We start from the raw sequence: 24,770 nt of genomic DNA, 5'->3' as shown, positions 1-24,770 counted from the left end.
TTTGGAATTTTGATAGTGCTTTATACTCTTTCAAAGAATTTTCACATACATTTTTTTCAATCAACTCATACATCAACCTTCTGGTTTACAACTGAGAAAGTAGAAACCATAAGGATCTTGTCCAAGATCAGACAGCTAAGTAGTGGGACAACTGGGGCCAGCATCCAGTTTGCACAATTGGTCCAGCATTTTCATCAGGTCCCTAAATAGCTCTCCCTCCTATTGTCACAGTTTCCCACTTCTTCTCACCCTCCATATACAGGTTGCTTGTCAGTTAACAACGATATCTAACTGAAGATACAGATTTCAAAAGGAGAAGCAGCACAAATCCTTCTTTGACAAGTATACACAGATATAAAAATAATTGTGACATTCTTCTCTATTGCTTCTTTATGGATGCCTTCCCCATATAAAAAGGCCCTGTTGGGGACAGTTCATCGACCTGTTATTTCTGCGTACACATCATACTCCTTGGTAATAGCAGGGCCTTCATGCCGGCAAACTATTTGCTAAATATTTCCCTCTGTCTCTCAGCTTACCCTGTCACTTTCTCCCAGACATAAAACATCTGGGCTTAGACAAGAAAACACAGCAAATTCAGAGATGTTTTCCAGATGTGGAAGAGGACAGCTGCCCTCAAGGGTCTACACAGGGCCAACTCCAGGCATTCATACATCCCAAGGTCCTTTTCCAACTGCATCTCACCATAGCTTTTCTAAGACTGAAAAAAAAAACAAACCTGTCCAAGAGGTTGACCAGATAGCTGAATAAAACGCTAATAAGGTCATAAAGAAGCAGCACTGAAAAGCACCCTGTAGGCGGCCCCGTGCTTTGCGGTCATGTCACAATTTTCAAGGCCCCGCTCACAAAAAGTGGGGTGGGATCCACTTTTGGATGTTTCAGTCAAGCGAAGGGCTTCACAGGAAGGATGGTGTGTTCAGTGTGGGGCCCAGGCTTCTCCTGTTCGGTGTGATGTGGATGCACACCACGGAGCCTTCAACCTTGGAAAAACAGTCTGCAGAAACCCTGCTCACACCAGTTCTGTCTTGTGAAGAGTCACTGGCTCCAAATGCTTATCTGGGGAGGTAACTGGGAGAAAAGCATGTTCCACGGCAGGTTTAAGAAAGTCTGGAAAAATACTCTGCTGTCGTGCAAACTTCTGAAAAATAAAATCAAAGAGATACGTTGAGAAGTGAATAATTGGAAAAATGCTTCAGCTGTCACCTGGATTTAAACTCCATTCATTAGGAGCTGACTGGACAGCTCATGTGGGAGCCCTCGTGATGCGGGCTACGTCGCTCACTCTACAGTGGGCTTGTGCTATTTCGCGGGTATCTCCAAACCTCAACCAGGAGTTACAGACTGGGGCCATTTCCAGACCCTAACACTAGGATTTCCTGCATGGAAAATCAGTGCCCAAAGAAACAGGCACTTGCCAACAAAAAACTAGAGTCACTCATTTTAAAAATTTACTGCCAGGTAACGCTAATTATCTTCTTATATGCAAATAACTCTAAAGACCAAGCTGTAAGTTCCCTGGGGGAAGGACATAGTTCTTATGCGTTTTACATGCCCCCCAGTGCCTAGCATAATGCCTTATACACAGTAGGCGCTCAGTGGAGTCTTCTGATGGACTGACGTTTAAAATAGCAACCAGAGAGATGAGTGTTCGGCCAGCGTCAAGCAAGTGAACAGATGGGGCCAATGAGTGACTAGAACCAGCGCTGGAATAGCTCCTGGGTGACTGATGTCCTGGTCCCCAAATGGCCAGCACTTCCTGATATGCTGAGACATATGGGACAGATCACTTCCTAGTGGGTCAGGCCCAGAGCTGGCCCTGCTCCCCTACGACCACTGTCAACCCAGGTGACCAGCCATGCACAAACAGGCTTGGGGGGCAGGGAGGAGTCTAAGCTGGAGTCTGCAACCAGTAGGTCAAGGGCATGTCAAGGATGCCCAAGTACTGGCCAGCAGTCCTCTACCCCAGGCCACACCCTGTGTACCTCTGGCTTCTCAGGATTCATTCTTAAAAAGTGATATCTAAAATAGCAACCAGAAGTACCAAAAAAAAAAAAAAAAAAAAAAGTGGTGGAAGTACCAAACTATAAGAGGGAATCTCTAAGAGAAAAGAGCTCAAGGGCCAACCAAGGAGATGGATCCAACACCAGGGTGGCCGGGCTTGCTCACCTGCCTACAGAAAGAACAGCAGTCGCCCGGATGGTGGATGGGCAGGGTCCAACTCTCTCCCACCGTATCTACAAGGCCCGCTGGTCCCTTAGGAGGATCCTTTGGCATTTCACAAACTTCCACCGCTATCTTACTTCATTTTCTCTTCACAAGGCTGTGTGTGGAGCCGCCAGACGGAAAACAACCTGGGAGCTTCCCAGAGAGATTCTCACAGTCTGGGGGCCTCTGTAAGGCCAGGGTTCTGCGAATAGGTCTCTTGCCATTATGAAATGACTCACACTGTCTACAAAACGCATTCGATTGGTAACCCAGGTGATCTTTTAATAATGAGAGATGTTTAAGAAAGATACTTACGCAAGTGAAAATGATGAGTGTCACGTAGAAAATGACCAGAGCCAACAGCAGGACAACCTCAGCTCGGTATTTCTTAAAAGTCTCTTCTTTGCGTCCCTTAGAGCATCCTTTAAAAAGAAATACGTAAAATATGAAGCCGTTGAACAGGGCTCTTCTACCAGGATGCAAAAGCTAAGAATGTTTTGTTCTGGCTTATTAAAGTCCAATGGTCTCCCCTTCTTACCCTCACGTCTGTACCATGGGAAGGACATCGGTAATGACGGTGGTGGCCACAGCCGGCGCTCACACTCACCCTGTGCCTGGCTCCATGCAAAGGGGCTGACATCCAGCATCTCACTGAACCTTCAGGGGCAGGTCTGAGTACCCCAGTTTACAGAAGAAGGAGCCAAGGCTCAGAGAGACTGAGGGATTAAGGCAGGTGGCAGAGCTGCCCTGCTATTACGGAACATGTCGATGTGCCTTTGTAGACCTGTTAAAACCCCTCCACCAAGGCTGACAGCCAACGGGGGCTACAGACCAGCTCCCTGGGGGCTGCTAAAGGCTGTGGCCTCAGCCCCGGGAAGGGGGCAAGTGCAGGAGGAGGGAGGCCTTCAGCCCAGAAGGGGACAAGGCCGGGACAGCTTCTCCCCACTCAAGCACGACATCCAATGTGCAGCAAGTTTGCTCAGGGAGCTGGCTTGAGGACTGGGGCAGGAGAAGATGGAGTGAGGGTGACAGGAGGGGCTTCCGCCCTCAGGGCCACGATGGGCCTCCAGACAGCTGTCGACCCCTGAAACTGGATTCAGGATTTTATGCAATGGTCTGGGGATGGATTCTCACAGAGGCCTGGGACCCCAGAAGAGAAGGGCTGAGAGCCACTGATGGTTCTAACATTTAACGAGCATTCAGTACGCCCACCTCAGGCACCAGACTGAGCATTTCAGTGCAACATCTCATTCAACCTTCACCACAAGCCTGTTTTGTAGATAATATCAATATTATATTATCCCCATTTTAAAGATGAGAAAGCCAAGGCTCAGAGGTTTCCCCAAGGTAAGATGCTAATGAGCAGCTGAGCTAATATTTGAACCAGATCCCAGTGGCTCTAGTCTGACCACTCAACTTGTAGGCAGCACTGCCTTCGCAGAGGACGGAAAAGCAAGCCAGCTTTTCCCTATTCCTTTCCTCTCTGCTCCCCGCAGGACACGCCTGCCCTCTCTGCCCTTCCTGCCGGGCTGCTCCCATTTCTCATTCATGCGAACAATACTCACTGAGGGAGCGTACCACGGCAGGTACGGCAGATGCCACGAAGACAAACGAAGCAGCGTAAAGGGCTAGAGACTGAGAAGGGTATAGGGGGTGTGTGTGTGTTTGTGTGTGTGTGTGTGTGTGTGTGTGTGTGTGTGTGTGTATAAGACAGTGAACCAAATCCAAACGCTGACCCCTAAGCAGTGATTGCGTTCTTGCGAGTGTGGGAATATTATCTCGAGTCAGATTCCTTTCCGCTTCTCCGTGGCAGGAGAAAGTAGCCATTGTACAAAGTCAGGGCCTCTGTAACAACATGTTCGTCATTTCAAGCCCCAGCCACTAACAAGAGTTGGGCCAAAGTCAAACGCAAGGCGTATTTTAAGCTACATAAAGAAAAGTTATGGAAAAAAGTCCAAGGAGATAATCCTTGTCTTTATACTTGATTCCTGGTCTTACTGCATAGAGCAAAAATGTGCCTTCTGTCACGGGAACGCTATTTTCTTGCTGTACCCTTTTTCTTTGGCTTGAGTTGAGGTATTGGGACATTCAATTGCTGTAAAGTGGGAGAGGAATGCTGTTCTCATGTGAAAAAGGTGGAAACATGAAGCAGCTCCCTTAGGCCAGGTTAGAAAGCCCCCAATGAGTAGAATATTACACAGTTATCTGATCTATTCGGGAGACTACCCAGTTTCTCTGTCTTCCAAAAATTAGACTTGGAAACTTCCTATTGGCTCCGAAGGACTCTTACATGAGTAAGAGTTGTTTGACTTAGTCGCCTGACTACCTTTGGCATCCACCCCAGTCAGGCTGGGGTAGATCTGTCCTTATTAAAAAGAAAGTAGAGAAAGTTATGACATCCTTGCAGTAGGATTTAGCTTTCAGCCACAGATATTATCCAAAGCTTCTGAATTACAGGGTAAACTTGGATTGAGGGGATCAAGTTTAGGACCTACATACAGAAAGTGCCCTGCATACTGTAAGGAGAAAACAGATGCCGCAGATCACCTCACCTGTCACTTTCAAGATCATGGTGCCACTGAGGTTTCTCTGCCCTTCTGGATCCACCAGAGTGCACCTGTAGGTCCCCGAGTTGCAGCTGGTAGTGTTTTGGATCCTCAGGGAATACAGCCTTTCCCTGGGGGCCTCTGAAGAGGCCCTCTGCTGATAGTACTGCAGGTCTTCCTGGGGCACCTCCATCCTCTCTGCACTGCCATTTGTGAGCTGTTAAGAAAGAATCATATACAGACTCAGAGACACAGAGGACAGACTTGTGGTTCCCAAGGGGGAGGTGGGTGGGTGAGGGATGGATTGGGAGTTCGTGATGAGCAGATGCAAACTAGTATATAGAGGATGGATAAACAACAAGGTCCTACTATATAGAGCAGGGAACTATATTTAATATCCTGTGATAAACCATAATGGAAAAAATATGAAAAAGAATATATATATGTATAACTGAATCACTTTTGCTGTACAGTAGAAATGAACACAACATCGTAAATCAACTATACTTCAATAAAATAAATTTAAAAAACAAGAATCAAACCACGTCATGCTCTACTGCCAGAACCTATAAGCACTGGGCCTCCACGTCAAGGTTATGCCTCTTGTTTTCATAAACTCCATCCTCAGCTAATTGTTTTAAAACAAGATACTGTGTGTGTGTGTGATGCCTGGGGGAGGAGGAGAGAATCTAGGAGAATTCTTTAAGGCTCCATCTTTTTTAGAATAAGATCAGGACTGCATTTTACGATTCTCTGTATCCCTACGTGAAGGAGAGAGTGTCCCTATGGACGATAACCGTGTGTCACTGACGACTGTGTAATGACGCGTATGAATCACACTGAATCACACTCTCTTGCTGGTTGTTCTCTATTCAATGTTCTCTTGTTTTCGTCAGATACCAACTCACCCACTGACTGATTCTTATTTTTGTAGCCCGGCCTTTTATTTGGAAACGTTTCTAAATCTGTTAAGGTCATTGCCAAACAACTCAACAGAAAACACAGAGATGCAGATGAGCAATGCCTCTCATGAAGTCACCCTGTTCTTCAGAGACTGCGTACCTGTGGGGTCATCTGTGACGCTGCAGGATGTACCACGCTCACGCCTCCGCTAAGGCAGGAAGACAGCTGACAGCAGCGCCACGTGGAGATTTTATGTGTCAGGTCACTTGGTAGTAATATCAAGATATACATGGAAGGGCAATTACGGCTTAAATCATTGTACCCAGGATGGACCAGCCCAGCTGGGGTAGATGGCAAATTTAGCCAAACTAACTGGCTGGTTTTTTTTCCCTGAACAGTCTTTGCAATTAAACTGGTGGGGTCTTTCCATCATCTCCTACTTCCACGATTAAGCACACATCACGTTCACCATCAATTCCCTTCTTCCCCAGATATATTTTTAATTTGTCTAGTTAACTTGCTCGTTGATCCTCCACTGAAATGTTTTAAAGCTTCTAAAACTCATTTACATAAACAGTAAAGCCAATCACCGTTTTCAGTGTGCAAGGGCAGCCCCGAGCCCTTTGCTGGGTGGCTGGGGAACAGCAGGGAGCCTGGGATTCAGTGGCATTCCTTCCCTGTCCCCAGCGTAGTGGCCGCACCAAAGGGACCCCTTAGGAAAAGACACCGCAGTCAGACACTGCTGCTGTCTTTGCCTGCACCTGCCGCTGTTTAATCTCCTGTACTGGGAGCACCCTACAACTCCTCTCCTACTTTTCAAAAGGCAATCAGCACAGGGAAATAAATAACCAAGGAATGGGGGGAACACCCAGTGAGGCAGAGGCAGCCCAGGACAGAAGACATACATGCACATACACACACACCCCCTCCTTGGTTTCTGCTTCATGTCTTAAGTTGGGGAATGCACCTTGAGGTCCACGGAAAGCTCAGATTCCAGCTTCCACGGCTCGGGCTCCTATGGGCATTCCTGTGGAGTGGCCTGCAGAGACATCTGGTGGCTAATTTATCGCTCCTGCAAGAAACCCTGCTTCATTCACTCCTAGCACTGGGCTGAGACTAATAGCTTTTCTCAGGCAAGGTCTACGAACGTAAATCCCATTTCCTGACAGTCCTTGTGCTGAAAGGTTCCTTCCAAAATAATCAAGACTGGGGCATTTCGGTGTTCAAAAACAGAGCAAGAAAACAAGCAAACAAAAAAAGGAGGTGTGGTCAAGGAACCTCAGGCGTCCAACTGATTTTAGAACACGTCTGAGTTACACCAGTTTTCCCCTTTTCCAGTCTGATTAAACCAAAAATTGCAGCCTTATCACGTGACTGCACCTCTCCCCTCCTCTGCTGCCTGGCAGAAGTGCTCCCTCTGACCAGAGCGTTTGATGGGTCAGGTGCCCAGGACCATCCCGGGCCAACCGCTTCCAAGACTCCCTCCCCCACCTCCCCCCCCAAGGCCACTTTGAACTAATTAACTCAGCTTAATCTCTGCAGTCCCCACGATGCTGTCTCAATCTGCTTTTCTTTTCTAAATTAACCTCCAAATGTGTTCAACTCAGATGTCATTCCAATGGATTTCACTGGAATTGAGTTTTGTAGAAATTCCTGCATCCCAAAAGATGGAAACTTGTCTGCAACAATCATTCTGGGATTTTCTACCTCAGATTTTCTCCTTAGGGCGGTCTTCTCTCCTATCCAGTGACCCCTCCCTCAACTCAAAAAGACCTATCTGAAAGTCAAGATCAAAAAAAAAAAAAACCACTGAGAACCCCTCTGGAGCTGGTGGAAATATAAACTATTGTGTTTTATTTACATAAAGATGGCCCCTTTATCACGCTGGCTGCTGGGAACTGCTGAAGCAAGTATGTGGCGGTGATCAGAACTGACTGGCAGTGGCCTTCTGCCTATTTGCAGAAGAGAATTCATTTTAAAAATCAGCAGTAACAACAAAAAGTAGTTTATGTGATGGTCAGATTTCCACGGGTCTCTGAAAAAAACCTCCAGAGAGGTTATTTTACAATGGCAAAGCCAAGGCAGGGTGAAATCATAAGAATGAAAGTAAGAGGTAGGGGAAAGTCAAAACGAAGAACCCCAAAGCAGCCTGCAGAATTCTGATTTACTGAACCACCACAGCCATCAGTGGGATCGTGGCAAACTATCTCAGCTCTCACGGGGTCATCTTCCAATGGCCCCTTCCTGAAAGATCGAGAGAACTGAGAGAAGTACTGGCTTAACCTGGGACCTCTGGCCAAAGTGATGAACAGCTCTCTGTGCCCGATAACTACCTGTAATAAAAGGAACCTTCTGTAACTTCACACAGTGCGCATGGAAATAGTTCAGAACCTTCCTTCTAGCTTCAAGCTGCAGGTATGTACATAGCCTATTCCCCCTTCCTCTACAGCCGCAAAAATAGTTGTAGTTTCCATGTTATCGTCACACGCTCAAGGTGCGAGTGCAGCGCTCGCAGTACCAAGAGACTTTATGCAAAAGTTCACCTCATCGTCTTCAGCACCGCGGCCAAGCAGCCATCAGCCTGCAGTATCGGGGGAGTGAGCCGTGGCCCAAGCAGCACTGTTCAAGAACCGAAGGAATGTCAGGGGGAGGAACATGGAATGACAGCAAATGGGCCATCCTCAACTTCGCCTGGTTTTATGAATTCTCATAAACATCTGAGCTGGCTCAAAATAAACCACTGGCAAGAATGACTCTCAACATTCCAAATCTAAAAGTGTTTCATTGCCTCTCTGCAAAAGCATTTGAGGAAATAGTCATTTATAACAAAAGGAACCCGCAGATTCATTCACAGCCGAGTGTCACTCACAGGAACTATTTGACGCACACTTTGCGACGCTCATATTGCAGAGGGCTACACCACAGCACACTGTGGGCAAATTAATTCCTCAAAACACACATCCAAATTATGTTTTGAAAGTCCACATTCCATGCATTAACTCTTATGCTGACAAATTTTATCTTTCTGGTTGAATTAGAAAAGGCAAAATATAAGACATCTCATTTTCAGTAAAGCCTACGGACTTTTGTCTCAAGGCCTCCAATTTGACTAAATAATTTAAATACCATATTCCTTCTCTAAGATGGAGATCTGACCTTAAGGAAACCACAAGCCCTAAATTAAGATAAATTCTCTTTAATTTGCCGAATACTAAACCAAGCAAATACAAGTAGTAATTTTAAACGCATGTGAATTGTTTTTTTTAATGGTGGATAAATTTGAACTAGAAAGAAATCAAATAAATATCTAAATATGGCTGAAATTGAACCTATATTTCAGCCAAATCCCTACTGTGAAAAGGGATTTTTTTAGAAGTTTACATAATTTTATCCACATATATGCTAACTTCCTAGATTACCATCTTTGGATATAAGAAGACAACAGCTCCATTCCTATTGCAAAGAATTTTGATTCCACAGCCTTGAAATCCAAATTTATCATGCGTGAGATCTGTTAGGAATGTGATAGGAAAGTAAAAGAAAAGGGAAGAGATTTTTTTGAGGAGAAAAATGTGTGCATATATATATGCATATAAATATTTAATCTAACAATTTAATTAAACATATTTAAAGGAATGGATGTTAGTATTTAAAGGTGGTATGAAATTAATCTGATATATTCCAATCACATCGAACATCTTTTTTTTATTGCATTTCCCATGCACTAACATTCATGTACCTTGGTTTCCAACTCAATTAAAGTGCCAATATAATCCCCCTTCATCATAAAAACAGCTCTTTATAACATGCAAAATAGTTTGGCTCAGAGGTTGATGTCATAATGGGGGTAGAATGTATAAGCATTAACATCGTATTTTTCTAAGTGTAGTTTTATTGGAAAAATGATTTTCCACTTTGAAGTTTACTGGGTCTAACAGACAGAGCTGGATTTATGGCTGTTAACAGAGTTATGAGTATGACAGAGGCAACGTAATTAAGAGCACAGGCTTTGGTGTTGGACAGACGTGGAAACAAACCCCAGCCCCACCATGGCTAGCTCTGCTCTTGGCGAAGGGCCTGGAGCTCTCAGGCTTCGTTTGCTCCCCTGAGCTGGGGGAGGGTAACTACACCTCCCAAAGTTGGTGTGAATATATCTGTGATGAGGTAGGTGGGTACTGTAGCATAGTGTCAATCACACAGAAAGCGCTAAAAATGTTACCACTGAGTTCCAAACAGTTCCCTGCATGTAGGAAATATTCAAAAAGTATTTATTTAATGAATGAGTGAATTTTAGACACAATGAGGAAGACACAAGGGCACTAGCTCTGGAATCAGAAGACCTGGAGTCAAGCATCAGGTAGCTGGGTGGCTTTACCTCTGACTTGGATTTGCTCGTCTGTAACTACCTTACTTCCCTCATGGGGTTATTTTAAGCATCAAATGAGAAAACACATAATAGTGCTTCATAATCGGTAATGTTGGTAACAGGAATTGTTGTTGTATCCAGTAGCTTTCTACTCCACCCACCCATTCAGTCGTTCCTTCCAGCTGATACTTCCAGTCTCCTCTGGCAAAGCTGTTCTAGAAGTCCCAATCTCTGCTCTAGGGAGAAAGTTTTTCTGCCCACAAGGTCTCCAAAATAACCACAACATTCGGAATTTCTAAGCCACCATCGTAACGTGGAAAATACCCTTTGGAACTGGGCTTTGAAGGCAACGTTGGGCCACTCACTGTTCATGCCAATCGTCCTTCTTCCATTAGTTTCTTGGGGGTCCTGCTGGACCGGGAGGGGCATCCTTACGGGCTCTGAGTTCACGTCCTTTGGAGGGCACTACATCTGGTTCTAGAAAAGGCACACTTGACTCTGGCCTGACCTCCGTGACCAGAGGGAATGGTTCTGATGGATCCGTGACCCAGTCAAAGCCACTTAAGTATAATCTGACATTGTTGAGATGGAAGAGACACAGTCTTTTGCTTTGCACTTGATCTCGGGAGGACAGACAAGTCTCCAGTTACCGGCTACTATCTCACTGCCACGTGGAGGCTGATAATAAAACCAACACGAAGGAAGGAAAAGTTGAGAGACAGAAAGTCACCGAACCCTGAGGATATTCACGAACCTCCAAATTTAGCCTTACCGCAAACTGAGTGGCTTAAGACAACAGAAACTTATTCTCTTACAGTTCTGGAGGCCAAAGGTCGGATATCAAGGTGCTGGCAGGGCCGTGCTCTCTCTAGGGGAGAATCTGTTTCATGCCTCGCTCCTGGCTTCTGGTATTGCTGGAGACTGGCATTCCTTGGCCTGTAGACACATCACTTCAGTCTCTGCCTTCACCTTCACGTGCTGTTCTCCCTGTGCATCTGTCTCTGTGTTTCTGTTTTCTTATAAGGACACCCGTCATTGGATTCAGGGCCACCCTAATCAAGTGTGGCCTCACTTTAACTTGGTTACATCTGCAAAGATCCTGTTTCCAAGTAAGGTCGCACTCACAAATACCAGGGATTAGGACTGAGACATAACTTTTTTGTGGGACACTATCTAACCCACGACATCAGGCATAACTGAAGTAGGAACTATATTTTGATTTTTAAAAATTATTTATTTCAACCACATGAGCCAATATATTCCCTTTTCTTTAAGCTAGTTTTGATTGGATTACAAGCCTTCACAACAGAAAGATTCCTAATTGATAGGAGCACCTTGCCCCACTCCAGAAATAAATGTGGCACATGCGGGGCTGTCTCCACGTGGCTCCAACCTCAAGGCCAGTCCTGCTTTGTCACTCAGGCTCACATGCCCCCCACTGCTCGGTGAAAGAGACACCAGGGTGTGACTGGACTCAGGTCCTTTGTTCTCCAGAACTGACCCAGTGAGTCAGGTCCTAGGTGAACATGAATTATCTATGGCAATGAGCATCTATCTTTTCCCATAGGTTTTCCCCATCTGGACCAATAATCCTAGACAACTACCAGTTCTTCTGGAATCTATCTTCTCTTGGACAATTGGGACAAGAACGTGCAGTAGACTAGCTGGTGCTTCACAAAAAGAGCAAGTGGTAGTCACAAGCCTTGGGCTCTTACTTCTATACCTACCTAACTACACGACACACACAGAAATTTTACCCAAGTACACCCCAGTGCAACAACAAAAATTAAAACTATGCTTCAGGTGTAAAGAGTCTTAGGGAAGTACTTTAGTTCAGCTCTGGTTTGAGCTAGCGCTGTCGGTAGAAAATCTGAGGTTATCCCGAGAGTAGCCAGGAAGGACTTATGGAAACAGTTTCAGGTGGAGGAACCCTCTTTTTAGGTAATGTATCTCTTTATAGTCCTGCCCTTCATAAAACCTTCCCTGATGTCACTGAGACCTTCTTCTAACTTCCTCTTCTTTGTGTAGTGACATAACCAAGTACAGAACTAACATACTCGGTCCTCATGTGACTCGGGTTCCCCCTTTTATTTATGGAAAACAAGTGCTGGCAGTTTTTTCTCTTTAACTCTCAGTTGCCCTTTTCCTCCCTACCCTCTTCCAAGCTGAAAGATTTTTAGCAACTTTGCTGTGTCTCATCATTGTCCAAAAATGTCAGCGCTCCATCATTCTCCTCTGGATGGGACTTCTTCTAGAGACTGGCCCACTCCTCCCTAGAACCATGTGGACAACAGGACTGGTGACCAAGAGAGAAGGGGAGGTGACCCCAGGAATGTGCTGCAGCCTCCCTGAGTTAACCCGACGGCAGCTTCACTGCAGTGAAAGACTAAAGCTTCCCTCTGAGATTCATCTTCCGGGATGAATTATAGTCTGTCTTTCACCACAAGAAATACGCTTTTCCTCTGACATAGTTTGCACGATGTTATCCTCCTTGCTTAAAAACTTTCAAAGGCTCCTTGCTGCCGAAAGGACCAAGTTCAAGCCCTTATAATTCAGCATTCGGGGGTGTTCACAGTCTGTTCCCAGCCTGCTTGCTGGCAGTACCTCCCAGTCCTCTGTGGTATGATTCTCCCTTCCAGATCATTAGTTTACCCTCAGTCCCCCCAAATGCGTGTGGATTCACGTGTGCACGCCCTTGACAGTCCTCTGGCACAAGGTCCATCCTGGTCTTAGGATGGCTATTGCCAGGCGCAGGGCTTGGCACACGTTTGGGACATAGAAATATTTACGAACTGAGGAAAATGTAAATACGGGAGACATCTGAAAATTCACTTTTTGCCTTTCATAGTCTGACCTAAAGGTTATTCAATCGGGTCAAGTAGTATAGGTGCCAATGGGGATGGTATGATTTTTCTTTGATGCTCACACAGGCACTGTTTTCGCATTTCAATGTTTCGGCGCTTCTGTATTTAATGTAGAAATGTTTCCTTTTTCTCCTAAAACATCTCAAATCTATCTTAAAACACACGTCACTCTAGAATCAGGTGAGTGCAGGGAGCGGCATGCATTGTCTCCTTCGTGGGTCCATCAGGGTTGGTGGCTGTACAGATGCCATCTGCCCGGGCCATTCATCAACCCTAGCCCATCCGAAGGCTCCTCCTTAGCACTTCCTCGCTTGGGGGCTCATTGTCACACAAGATGCTAGAGACAAAAAAACAGGACTCCACTGAATAGGAGATTAGCAACATACATGGAGGACAGCTCATAACAGATCAAGGACAGGCAATGTCCGTGCAGCGATTGTCCTGGAACTTTAGAAGTAGCTTCATGCGAGCCCAAGAATCTGCTCTCCTTCAGTCCCCAGGAGAGCCCATGACCTGCCATAGCTGCATCTCTCCTAAATATTGTAAAGTTCAAGTCTGATCTATTCTCTGAAATCGTGGTCTCACTTCCCCCTTCTCCCTTCCTTTGGAAATCATCTAGAAAGGGCACTTGTCTCGTGACGCACCTCTGTCCTCACCCCCGTGGTGTCACTCAGAGATGACACTATATATCCTCTTTCATTATGCCTCACCCTAGGGTGCTGGGGCTCCCGGCATGATACGAGAGAGACGGTGCTACGTCGCCCTCGTAAGTAACCACTCATTACGAGCAGTGGCGAACTTCAACCACGCCTGAACACTCCATTCATCCAGTGTCATCCTCCCCTTCCAGACCTAGTGCAGCCTCATTAAAGAGAGTGTGAACCCGCTCCACATGCAGCACAGACGGAGCTCTTTAAGGGATGTCCTTACTCCTGGCAGACATGGGACTGGGCTATGACCCTCTTGAACTAGAATCTAACCCAAGGTCACAGCCACGTTCTTCTACTTTGGTAGAAGAGTGATGGACCAATGTCTCTTTGCCTCAGAATAGCTCAAAATACCTCCCTCAACAACCACAGTCTATTCCCAATCCTAAGAGCTAAACTGAATGGATATATACCGCATTCACTTTTCTACTTCTTCCCAATCATTCACTCTGCCTTCAAAGGTACAATACGGGAAGGGATGAGAGGAGGTCCCCGTTCTTGGATCCCAGTTGGGAAGACATCAGTCCACAGGAAAGAAGAGTTGGGCTAACAGGAATTGGGCTATCTCTGCCTACTCCTGGCTCTCCCTTTGACCCCTGGGCATGTCTATATTACACCCCCCGCCCAGTCCCCTGTCATTGTACCTTTGAAACAGAGAGAATAAAATGGACACTGTTCCCAACTCACCCTAATGTTGCAAACGCTAAATGGATGCCGTCTGCTCCGAGCCTTTTGGTAAAAGGCACATGATAAGAAACACATGGTTTACATGGGTCCTTTTGTTAATCGTAAGTAATCAGTGCCAACTGGACAGTGGCAGGATGCTCTGTGGTGCCGGAGAACTGAGTGGTAAATGGATTTTTAAATTGTGAGTCGTTATAACTGTAATTGTGATATGCAGAAGGCCTGCAAGAATGCGATTCAATCTGGCGGATGGCGAAACCCCACACTCCAAGGGACTCTCTGCCTACTTGATCCACAAGCAGCCTACAACTGTGCAAAGTGGTTTTACAAACCACCCTACTGATGAGCCAGCTAGGCTGGCTGTGGTCACCAGGCGTAAATTCCTCACTTCATAGCTACCTCTCCGCATCACTGAAACATTTTACAAGAAAGTCGTGGGAGGAAATGACAAGATAATCTTCTGTAAAATGCAGAATTTCAGCATTTCACCACTGGCCTTATTTCCAGTACACTCTAACCATTTTTGTTGTGCAAGCACAATCGATGCAAAAGTATAAGTACTGGGCTGGAAAATAACAAACATCTACAGAATACGCTGAGATCTGTTCAAAAGTACTTGAAAAATGAAGCATATCACTTTCAAGGTATCTGATTAGTTTTCTGGCATAGCATAGCTCTCCTATCCACCATGACTCAATCACAGTTTCCTCCTTAAAAAAAATAACTAGGGTATGAGTTTTCAATGACCCTATTTCACGGACCAACAGAAAAAAAGAGAATGCCAAGAGACTATTGTCTTTTTCTCTTAACAGAGCTTTGAGAGACCTTCAGGGTCTTTAAAGCTTGCAAGAACTGTGTTCAACAAACAAGCACATACATTATAGAGTTACATCATCAGCTGACAGCCAAGGAAAAGTCAAAGGTTAATCACTCTGGTTTACTGCATCATTCCAAATGACCTCGTGCAAGATTTAACTTGACAACTGTTTGAACTTTACAGTCTGAAATTTCATCTACTTGTTTCATGAGTACTTTGTAATTACTCCCCTGGGGATATTAATATTGTTTTCCCTTTTTAATTGCTCTCTGAAAGGGATAGTGGTTTCATGTTTTTCCCCTCCTTTTAGATAACCAAGTCCCTGCCTGGCTAGCCCAAAGACACTTTCATTTTCTTTAAGTAATTAACGGAGAAAACAGAAATAACAAGATAGACCTCTAAGAACCTAGGCTGTGGAGCCAGACTGCTTGGTTCAAATCCCACCTCCAGCGATTAGCCCGCTGTGTAACAGTGAGCAGATTATTTCACTCCCTAAGGCTCAGTTTCCTCATCCGTAAAACAGGAACAGTAACAGTATTGATCTCTTAAGTCCATTGGAAGGATTGGAACAGCTGATGTACATAGATATTTACCTCAGAGCTTGGCAGATGGTGAGTACTCAAATAATATTGGTTTTACAATATTTTTATTTACATACTATTGTTTTCACAAGGGAACAATTTTGGAATTGCTGTGTTCTCTGATCCCACAGTGAGTAAGGTGGAAATGAAGTAGGAATAATAACAAACCTACTTTCATACACAATGCAGCGTCCCGAGGCCCCAGCACCGTTTCCACTGTGCATAATCATAAAGGGTCTGCCTGAATTCACTGAGCATCTTCAAAATTAGCAGGGCAAACACTGGGTGCCGTGCAGGATACACAAAAGCAGTGGCGCAGCACTGTCCCCAGGGAACTGACAATCTGGTTAGGAGACACACACACACACACACACACACACACACACACACACAAAGAGGTTAAGGGTCCTATGCTGCCTTGTTAAATGGCTAGATACTTGTGCAGGTTCTTACAGCATCTTTTACGGTGGGCAGAAGAAAACCCAGCATTTTGTGGAAAGCTACAAACGCACAGAGATTTCCTGCAAGGTAAGATGACAACTCAGTGAGCTCCGCAGAGTAAGGCTGGGATATCACAGTCATGGTGCTTCAGCCAGAGGTGCCACTGTGGCAGTAACCTCATTAAAGGCAGGGAGCATCGGCAGCAAAAACAAAAAAAAAAAAAAAAAAAAAACAGTGACAGCAAACAGTGGCTGCTTGGGTTTCCAGTGCCACCAGAACCACAATCTTAGAATCTGCAAAGGTTCCAGTTCAGAGGAAACCTTAAAAAAGCCTCAGTCTGACTCAATTCTCTTACAGTAGGGACAGTGACACTGTTCTTACACGCGGGGAAGCCTCTGTGCACCATCACAGACGCCCTCCTTGCTGGACCTCTCAGGACGGCCAGAGGGAGGAGGCCAAGGGTACCCCAGAACGGGGATGACAGATAACTACCACCTAAGAAACAAGCCTATCACTTCTCTCTGGCACTCCTTCCTCTCAAGTTGCCCCCTTCCCGCCTCCCCAAACGTATGAGCACCACCGTCACAAAACACCAGAAATCAGAAATCCGGGAGACCTTCCTCCCGTCCAATGCCAGATCTGCACTAGCTGCTTTCTCCCTGGCCTGCTGTCCATAACCACAGGTGGCCTCTGGAATTAATCCAAATAAGAGGTTCTCTGCCCTCCACAACGTCTTATTTGGATCATTCATCTCAGGACCACCTTTAGAGGCAAGAAGATTGAGGTCCCCGGCGGAACTAAATCTAAGTCGGCCTGTACCTGGATGCGGCTGGGCTTGGAGCGGTGATGGGAGAGGCGTGTGGGAAGACCGTGTACCGAGTTCAGCTATGGGAGATGCCCCCGAACCCGAGCCATAGAGGGTCGCCAGCCCCAGGAAGGTGGTTGCCCGGTCTGCAATTAAACCACCCAACCCTAACTCGCCTGCCGCGCCGCGCTTACCTTGGCCCAGAAAACCGCGTAGCGGACCTGCGGGTCCCAGGGGGCAGTGCAGGGCAAGTCCACATCCTCCGAACAAGCCACCTTCACCTCCCGCGCCGCGGGCACCAGACTGCAGGCTGCAAGAGGGAGAGAGAGCGGCGTGAGCAAGCGAGAAAAGGGGGTGTCCCGGGGAGGCGGGCGGGGGGCGCCGGGCGTCCGCGGGCCCTACCGCAGCTCAGAAGCAGGAGCTGAAGGCCGCGCGACATCGCTGGGGACTGCCGGCGTGGGGCCCCGGAGCTGCCTCTTGTACCCGCACGCACCGGGACTGCCCCGGGCGGCAGTCCCGGGGGATCCCCGCGGGCGGCGGAAGCGGCGGCGCGCCTCCCCCGCCTCCGCCACCCGGGGCGCCCCGGGCCCGCCCCCGCTGCCCCGGCCCCGCCCCCGCGCTCGGCCCCGCCCCCGCGCCCCAAGCCCGCGTCGCTGCTGCTGCTGCTGCTGCTGCTGCTGCAGCTGCTGCCGCCGCCCAGCCGCGGCAACAGCAATCTCCGAGGAAAGCACCGCGCCCGCGGCTTGGCAAACCGCGCGCGCACGCCAGACACCTTCCCGCTGACCCTCCAAACAGAGCCGGGAGCCAGGCCAGCCGAGGCTGTTAGGTCTTTTGCACGGAAGCGAAACAAGGTTCCGAGAGGAGGAGCAGCTCTCCCGATCGCCCAGCTGCCAGTGGTGACATCACAGTGAACCCAAGGACTCGCCTTTCTCCAGGTTCTGTGATCATCAGACTAGGTTTCCCAAGGAACCCGGCTAATCCGTCATACTTGGCCCCCGGCCTTCTGGCGTTGTCCGTCCATATCATGCAGCCTGTTTAAATTATTTCAACAAAGAAGAACATCTCCTATTAAAACGAAGGTCACACACACACACAGACACACACACACACACACACACACACACAGAAAATGTATGAAAAAGATTTTCTTTAATCCAGAAGAAAATAAAATTGCCTCTAACCATCCCGAAGTAACCTCTGGTAACATTCTGGTGTCTTTGCTTCAGTGCATAGATACTGCACGTGCTGTTTTGTAATCTACTTCATATTAGCTTAATATTCTGCAAGAGCTTCCACATCATTAAAAAGAATCAAGAGCATCATTTTGATGGCTACATAATATTCCGTCCTACAGTTGTACCATAAATTAGAACCTATTAGTGTTGGACATGTTTAGTCTAGGGTTAGTAGTCTAGATAATGTTAGTATTAGTTATTTCTTTTACTATTATTAAAATACAAACAACAGTGTCATTGTTATGATGAACTTCTGTGTAGATAAATTTTTGCTCTAATATAGCATATTTTCTTAGAATAAATACCTAGAGGACATTGTACCAGGTCAAAGGGGATTTACGATTTTATTAACTGTTGGCAAAATAACCTCCACAGAGGTGTCCTCAAACTACATTCCCACCTGCAGTGCATGAACATGCCTCTCTCCCAACACTCTTGGCAACGCAAGCTGTCATGGAACTTTTCCACCTTTGTCCATTCAAGGGGTTAGAAAGAATTGCATCACATGACATTTTCATTTGCCCTGGGAGGTGGCTGTACCAATTGACAGTCACACTAGCTCTGTGCCAGTGCGCTTTCCCCATAACCCCCACTAAAACTGATGTTTTAATTAAGAAATTTTTAAAGATACAAAAATAGGTACAGAAAATAAACATATGTGTATGCGATAGATTCTTAATTAAACATCTGTCCCTTGCTAGATCCCATACCTGCATTTAAGCTTTCTTTCAATTTTTCAGTGTTATAAACAATGTTGCACAGAGCTGGGGATGCTCAGGTCTTCTGACCCAGCAATCCCACCGCTTTATTAAATATTGACATCTTGTTCTCCAAAAGGTGTGTGCCCATTTATACCCTCCTCAGCAGGGCTTGGCATCACCAGATTCTTTTTCATGTGTGCCAATGTAATGAATATGAAATGTTAGTTCCCTTTTGTTTAATTTACGTGACATTGATCACTAGGAGGGAGGAAAATCATTTCTTATGTTTTGAGGCCATTGGGTGTCCTCATATCATTTGGCCTTTTCCACTGGAGCTGTTTATAAATTCTGGGCCAAATCCTTTCTTGGTAAAGTGCGTGCCAAAGAGCTTCTCCAAGTCTCAGTTTTGTATTTTTCACTTTATGATCCCTTTAATGTACAAAAGGATTTTAAAAAATATTTTCATGTAGCTAAATTTATTGATTTTTTTCATTCATGGTTTGTGCTTCTGGTGTTGTGGTTAAGAAATCTTTTCCTACCCTGAGATCATAAAAACATTCTCTTTTATTTTCTTCCAAAACTTTTAAAGTCATGCTTTCTCATATGTAGGTCTTTAATCCACTTAAATATGGTTTGATATAGGGATCTAACTTATTTTTTCCATGTGGATAAGCAGTTGTTCCAATGCTGCTTGCTTAAAGTCCTTATTTCCCCACTGATTTGAAATAGCATCTCTGTTATATACAAATTTTCATGTGTGTGGGGGCCTGTTTCTGGACTGTATTCTGTCTTTTCCTGTGCTAATATCGCTTTCTTACTGCTTAGTCACACTAGAGTTAAGTCTTACTATGGTGATGGAGTGAGGGAGCCCTCATATGTTGATCTACCTCTTCTAGATTGGCCTGGCGTTCTTGGTTCTTTGCTCTGCCTTATACACATTAGAATCAACTTGTGAACCTCAAAAAAAACTAGCTTGAATTTTAATAGGAAGACATTCATAAATTGCAGAAAATTAACATCTTTAGAAATCAGTTCTACAGGTCCATCGATATTGAGTATCTTTCCATTTATTTAGGTCTTCGGGAATTTTTAAAATTTCATACATAAAAGTTTTCTACACCTTTTGGTAGATGTATTCCTATGTACCTTTCTATCTGGGGTTGCTATTTTCACATGTATAGTTTTCTAAACTAAGTTTTTCTAGTTGCTTGTTGCCAGTGAATAAAAATTTACTTTTGTATAGCCAGCAATCTTGCCGAACTTTCTTATAATGTTAACAATTTGTTCTTAGACTCTCCATTAAGACAGTTTTATAGTCGTGAATTATTTAAAGGGTTTTTTTCCTCCAAAATTCCAAATACGTGGCTGGTTTGAATTGGTCTAGCAGTTGAGTATGACCAGAATGTGGTCTGTGTGATTCTTTGCTGCTTATCGAGAAATGCTTTGTGACCTAACGTGGTTTTTTAGTAAATGTGTCAGGTGTTCTTGGAAAGAATGTCCGTTTGCCACAGGGGTGTCTGATCAACCTTGCTCATTGTGTTACTTAAGTCATAGCCCTACTAACTTTTTGTCACCTTAAACTGTCAGTTAATGAAAGAGATGTGTCCCAAAATCCCCGTGACTATGAAATTGCCCATGTATCTGAAATTTTATTAATTTTTTGCCTCATATAACTTGATGCTATGTTTTAGGTGCCTGCAAGTTATAATTATCTCTTCCCAGTGAATTGTTCCTTTTAATCTTTATTTAGTGACCATTTTTCCCTGAATATTTCTTTTTTGCTTCAAAGACAGTCTTGTCTACTCTTATTATAACCACATCACTTTCTTTGGGTTAATATTTTGCTAGTAACTTTCTATACTCTTACATTCAACATTTCTTTGTCCTTAAGTTCTATGTCTTTTTAAAGCATGCAGTTAGATTTTTCTAATCCAATACAACTGACTTTTGAGAGTTTAATTTTACTTTTTTCCTGAGTTCTGCTATATTTGAATTTATTTCAGTCATCTTGTTTCATGCTTCATACTTAATTGGACTTTTCTCTGCTTCTTTATTTTCTCTCTTACTTCTATCTTATATTGACCACACTTTTATATTCCATAGTGTTCTCTACTGGTTGAAAAGTTATACATAGAATTTCTCATCTTAAGTGATTACCTCTACATAACTTTTAATAAGCATAGTCGATCTAATAAAGTCTAAAAAATCAATGTTGCCAACCTTCTCCCCAAAATGCCTGAATGCCTGACCTCTGCACATCCCCTGCCCATCTTACATACTATTGCGACCTATACCTTCACGCCACCTTGCGTTTCTACTCCCCAATTAGTCTTTTTTATGTATTAAGTATCTGTTCAAATCTATCTAATATCAGACATCTCACTGCTTCTTTATAGGGTCAGTTTCTTCTGAAGTATATTCTTGAGTAATTCTTTCAGCAAAAATCTGTTAGTAGTAAATGCTGTTCATTTTTATTTGCCTGAAAATGTTTATTTTGCCCATATTCTTAAATAATAATTTAGTTATAAATAGATGGCTGTTTTATCTTAGCACCTTGACTATATTATTCTGTTCTGTTTTTGCTGTTGCAAAGTTCTGGACAAACTGATACTCGTTATTTTGTAGGCAACTTGTCTTTTATCTATAAGTGCTTCTAAGATCTTGCATTTCTACTTGGTGTTGTTTCAGTTATACTGTGCTGTGTCTAGTAGAGAATTTCGTATTATTTAACCTGCTGAGGTTTGTAGCTTTCATTAGTTCTGGAAAATCTCCTTTATTGTCTTGGAATATTGCCTGACCTTCATTCTCTCTGCTGTTTCCCTCTAGAACACCTAATAGATGTGTGTTGGACCCTCCCACCCACACTCCATGTCAGTAAGCCCTTCTTCCAAGTGTTGTCTCCCTTCATTTTGCTGTGCAGGCTTCCAAGTAGTCCTCAGACGTGTCTTTCCAGTCACTATTATTTATTCAGTGATATGTATCTTCAGTTTAACATATCAAGTTTTAAATTATAATCTTAAAAAGATTTCTGAAGTTATATTGGATTTCTTATTTAACTCAGTCTGGTTTTCTTTGAAGGTGTCTTATACTTTTTTTTGGGGGGGTAGGTCCTTGTCTTTTATCTATTTTATATATAGTAGTGTGTATCTGTTAATCCCAAACTCCTAATTTATCCCTCCCCCCTTCTTTCCCCTTTGGTAACCATAAGTTTGTTTTCTATGTCTGTGAGTCTCTTTCTGTTTTGTAGATAAGTTCATTTGTATCATTTTTTTAGATTCCACATATAAGCAATATCATATGATATTTGTCTTTCTCTGACTTACTTCACTTAGTATGATAATCTCTAGGTCCCTCCATGATGCTGCAAATGGCATTTTTTTCATTCTTTTTTATAGCTGAGTAATATTCCATTGTGTGTGTGTGTATATATCTATATATATATACACCACATCTTCTTTATCCATTCATCTGTTGATGGACACATAGGTTGCTTCCATGGCTTGGCTATTGTAAATAGTGCTGCAGTGAACATTGGGGTGCATGTATCTTTTCAAATTCGAGTTTTCATCTTTTATGGATACATGCCCAGAAGTGGGGATTTCTAGGTCATATGGTAGTTCTATTTTTAGTTTTTGAAGGAACCTCCATACTGTTCTCCATAGTGGCTGCACCGAAAGTGTCCTATTCTTTTATTGTGTTCTTCATTAATCCTTTGATGACTTTTTATCATTTTAAATGTGTTTCTTTTATAATCTACCCAATGATTATATTATCTGAAGTTCTTGGAGTTTTACTATTGATTTTTGCTTTGTTTGTTAACTGTTTTTTATCGATTTTTTTTCATGTATTTTGTAATTTTTCATTGTAAGTTAATCTTTAATAGGGGCTTCACATAGGGGGATCCTAGAGGGTCTGGGAGGAGGGTGTAGCCTCCTAGAGAGATTTTATGTTTGTTTCAGCCAGGTGCCCCAAAGGTATTAGCAGCCTGGGTTAGCATTTTATATTAATCTCTTAGTGGGATGTATCCTAGACCACTCTGGTAATTTAAATTTAAATACCATATCTTTGTGAGGGCACCTCTATGATTATAAATTAATAAATTAAGGGTAGGCTTTTGTTTTTTGTTTTTTTTAAAAAAAAGCTTCTTTGTAATCTCGCTGGGTGAGTGGGCAATTGTTTTTGGTTCATCCTTACATTGGGGTGGGGGTGGGCTTCAGTTCCCACTTTCTCCTCTCCTGGGGCCCAGGCTTCCTCTTCTATGCCTGCTGGTTATTAAAACCTAAGCCCCTTGATTCCCCAGCCAATTCTGAAGCCCAAACAACTGCTTTTCCCCACCTGCACCCCCTCTGCTCTCCCACCCCACCCCTGCCCCTACCAAGAAGTCCCAGCATCAGCTCGTGCAGGCTCATAGCCCTTTCTTCTTCTTTTTTTTTTTTTTTGCGGTACGCGGGCCTCTCACTGCTGTGGCCTCTCCTGTTGCGGAGCACAGGCTCCGGACGCGCAGGCTCAGCGGCCATGGCTCACGGGCCCAGCCACTCCGCGGCATGTGGGATCTTCCCGGACCGGGGCACGAACCCATGTCCCCTGCATCAGCAGGCGGACTCTCAAAGGCTGCACCACCAGGGAAGCCCTCTTTCTTCATTTTTTACCCTCCAGATTGCCCTTACTCTCTTGCAGGTACAGCTACATATTGGTTAGAATTTATTCATTATTTCTAGAAATTTGCAAAAGGTGGGGTTTTTTTTTTTCTATTACACAGAAAACCATGTTGCTGAAAATAGAACTCCCCAATCTGTTATTTAACAGCCTAAAAATGTGACTTCACAGCAACTCCCGCTTAACCGCCAGAATTCCCACATTATTTTTCATCCTTAATGTATTCCTAAAAAGTCCCTCATACTGAGGTAGGAACATATTTCTGAGAAGTCCACTCCTTATGAAGCATTCTCGGGTTATACAGGCCACATTACAATAAAAAATTAGAGGATCTCAGAGTGTACTGGAAGTGGCAGTGATTAGGGGAAGGAACAGCTCCAAGCCCTACCTTGGGGGTCTTCCTTGAACAGGATGACAGAGTTTACAGATGGCTCGATCTTCAATTTCACTTGAGAGAGAAAAGTAACATGAACACGAAGTGCATATGATCTTTCTGAAACCAGTAGCTGTCACCTTTGCGTGTTTCTGCTCCATTACTTGAAGAAAAGAAGAACCCTACATCATTAGAAAACATTCTCACTGCCAATGGCAGGCATGCATTCACCTTGGGCAAAAAACCAAAAATAGCCAGTGCCCTCGCCACTTCTGTGGACCCTCAAACCCTCCCTTCGCACAACTACTTACACCAGGACTGTGGCTTGTTATTCTATTTCTCTCAGAGGTCTTGCCAGTAGAGCAGGTCATCATGTTTGGAATTCGGACATTGGAGAACCTGGGCAGAGTTTGGAAGCCAGGAGAGGAGAAAGCTGAAGAACGACGTTATCTTAGTTCTCTTCACCTCCCCCGTCCCAGGGCAGGGCTCTGGGGGATGGGCATGGAAAGGAGGACGTTTTAGTTCACTATTAAACATTTACTAAGCAGCAGGTACGTTGTGCAAAGATTGTTCTGAAGAAGTTTATGTGGGCGGACACTCTTTTTTCAAGTGGACCTTGCTTTGTCTCTCAATTCTACACAATTTCTCTGGGAAGGTCTGAGGCTGGGGGTGAGGGGTGTGGAGTACAGAGCTTGAGGGTGGTTCTACAAAGAGGGAACGCACAGTGAGGATAGGAATCAGGGAAGGTGGAGATTGGATCAGGAGAGAAAGGAAATGAGAGCAAAGCATGGCCTTTGAGGGAAAGTCCTACAGGAGGGGCCAGTGAACACGTTTTTGGTGTTGGAAGTCGTCAGACACTTATCAA

General features: G+C 44.5%; 1 protein-coding gene across 4 annotated transcripts in view; it reads right to left on the bottom strand.

The window, feature by feature from the left end:
• Positions 1 to 24,770, bottom strand: part of CD83 (CD83 molecule) — a 178,351-nt gene continuing 153,581 nt past the window's right edge. The window contains exons 1-7 of one of the 4 annotated variants that reach the window (XM_073810348.1): positions 24,217 to 24,368; positions 23,921 to 24,068; positions 17,866 to 17,971; positions 17,135 to 17,250; positions 4,779 to 4,989; positions 2,542 to 2,648; positions 1 to 1,159 (exon numbers count right to left, since the gene is read on the bottom strand). In XM_073810348.1, the coding sequence (XP_073666449.1) occupies positions 1,031 to 1,159; positions 2,542 to 2,648; positions 4,779 to 4,965 (423 nt within the window). In that variant the 5' untranslated portion in view covers positions 4,966 to 4,989; positions 17,135 to 17,250; positions 17,866 to 17,971; positions 23,921 to 24,068; positions 24,217 to 24,368 and the 3' untranslated portion in view covers positions 1 to 1,030. Of the gene's footprint in view, positions 1,160 to 2,541; positions 2,649 to 4,778; positions 4,990 to 17,134; positions 17,251 to 17,342; positions 17,524 to 17,865; positions 17,972 to 23,920; positions 24,069 to 24,216; positions 24,369 to 24,770 lie in introns of those variants that run through there. The other 3 variants (XM_004311064.4, XM_019945234.3, XM_073810349.1) reach the window with 3 other exon arrangements.

Source organism: Tursiops truncatus, chromosome 10, assembly GCF_011762595.2.
Source record: "Tursiops truncatus isolate mTurTru1 chromosome 10, mTurTru1.mat.Y, whole genome shotgun sequence".
NCBI classification, from domain to species: Eukaryota; Metazoa; Chordata; class Mammalia; order Artiodactyla; family Delphinidae; genus Tursiops; species Tursiops truncatus.
This window is presented reverse-complemented; position numbering and strand designations above follow the sequence as displayed.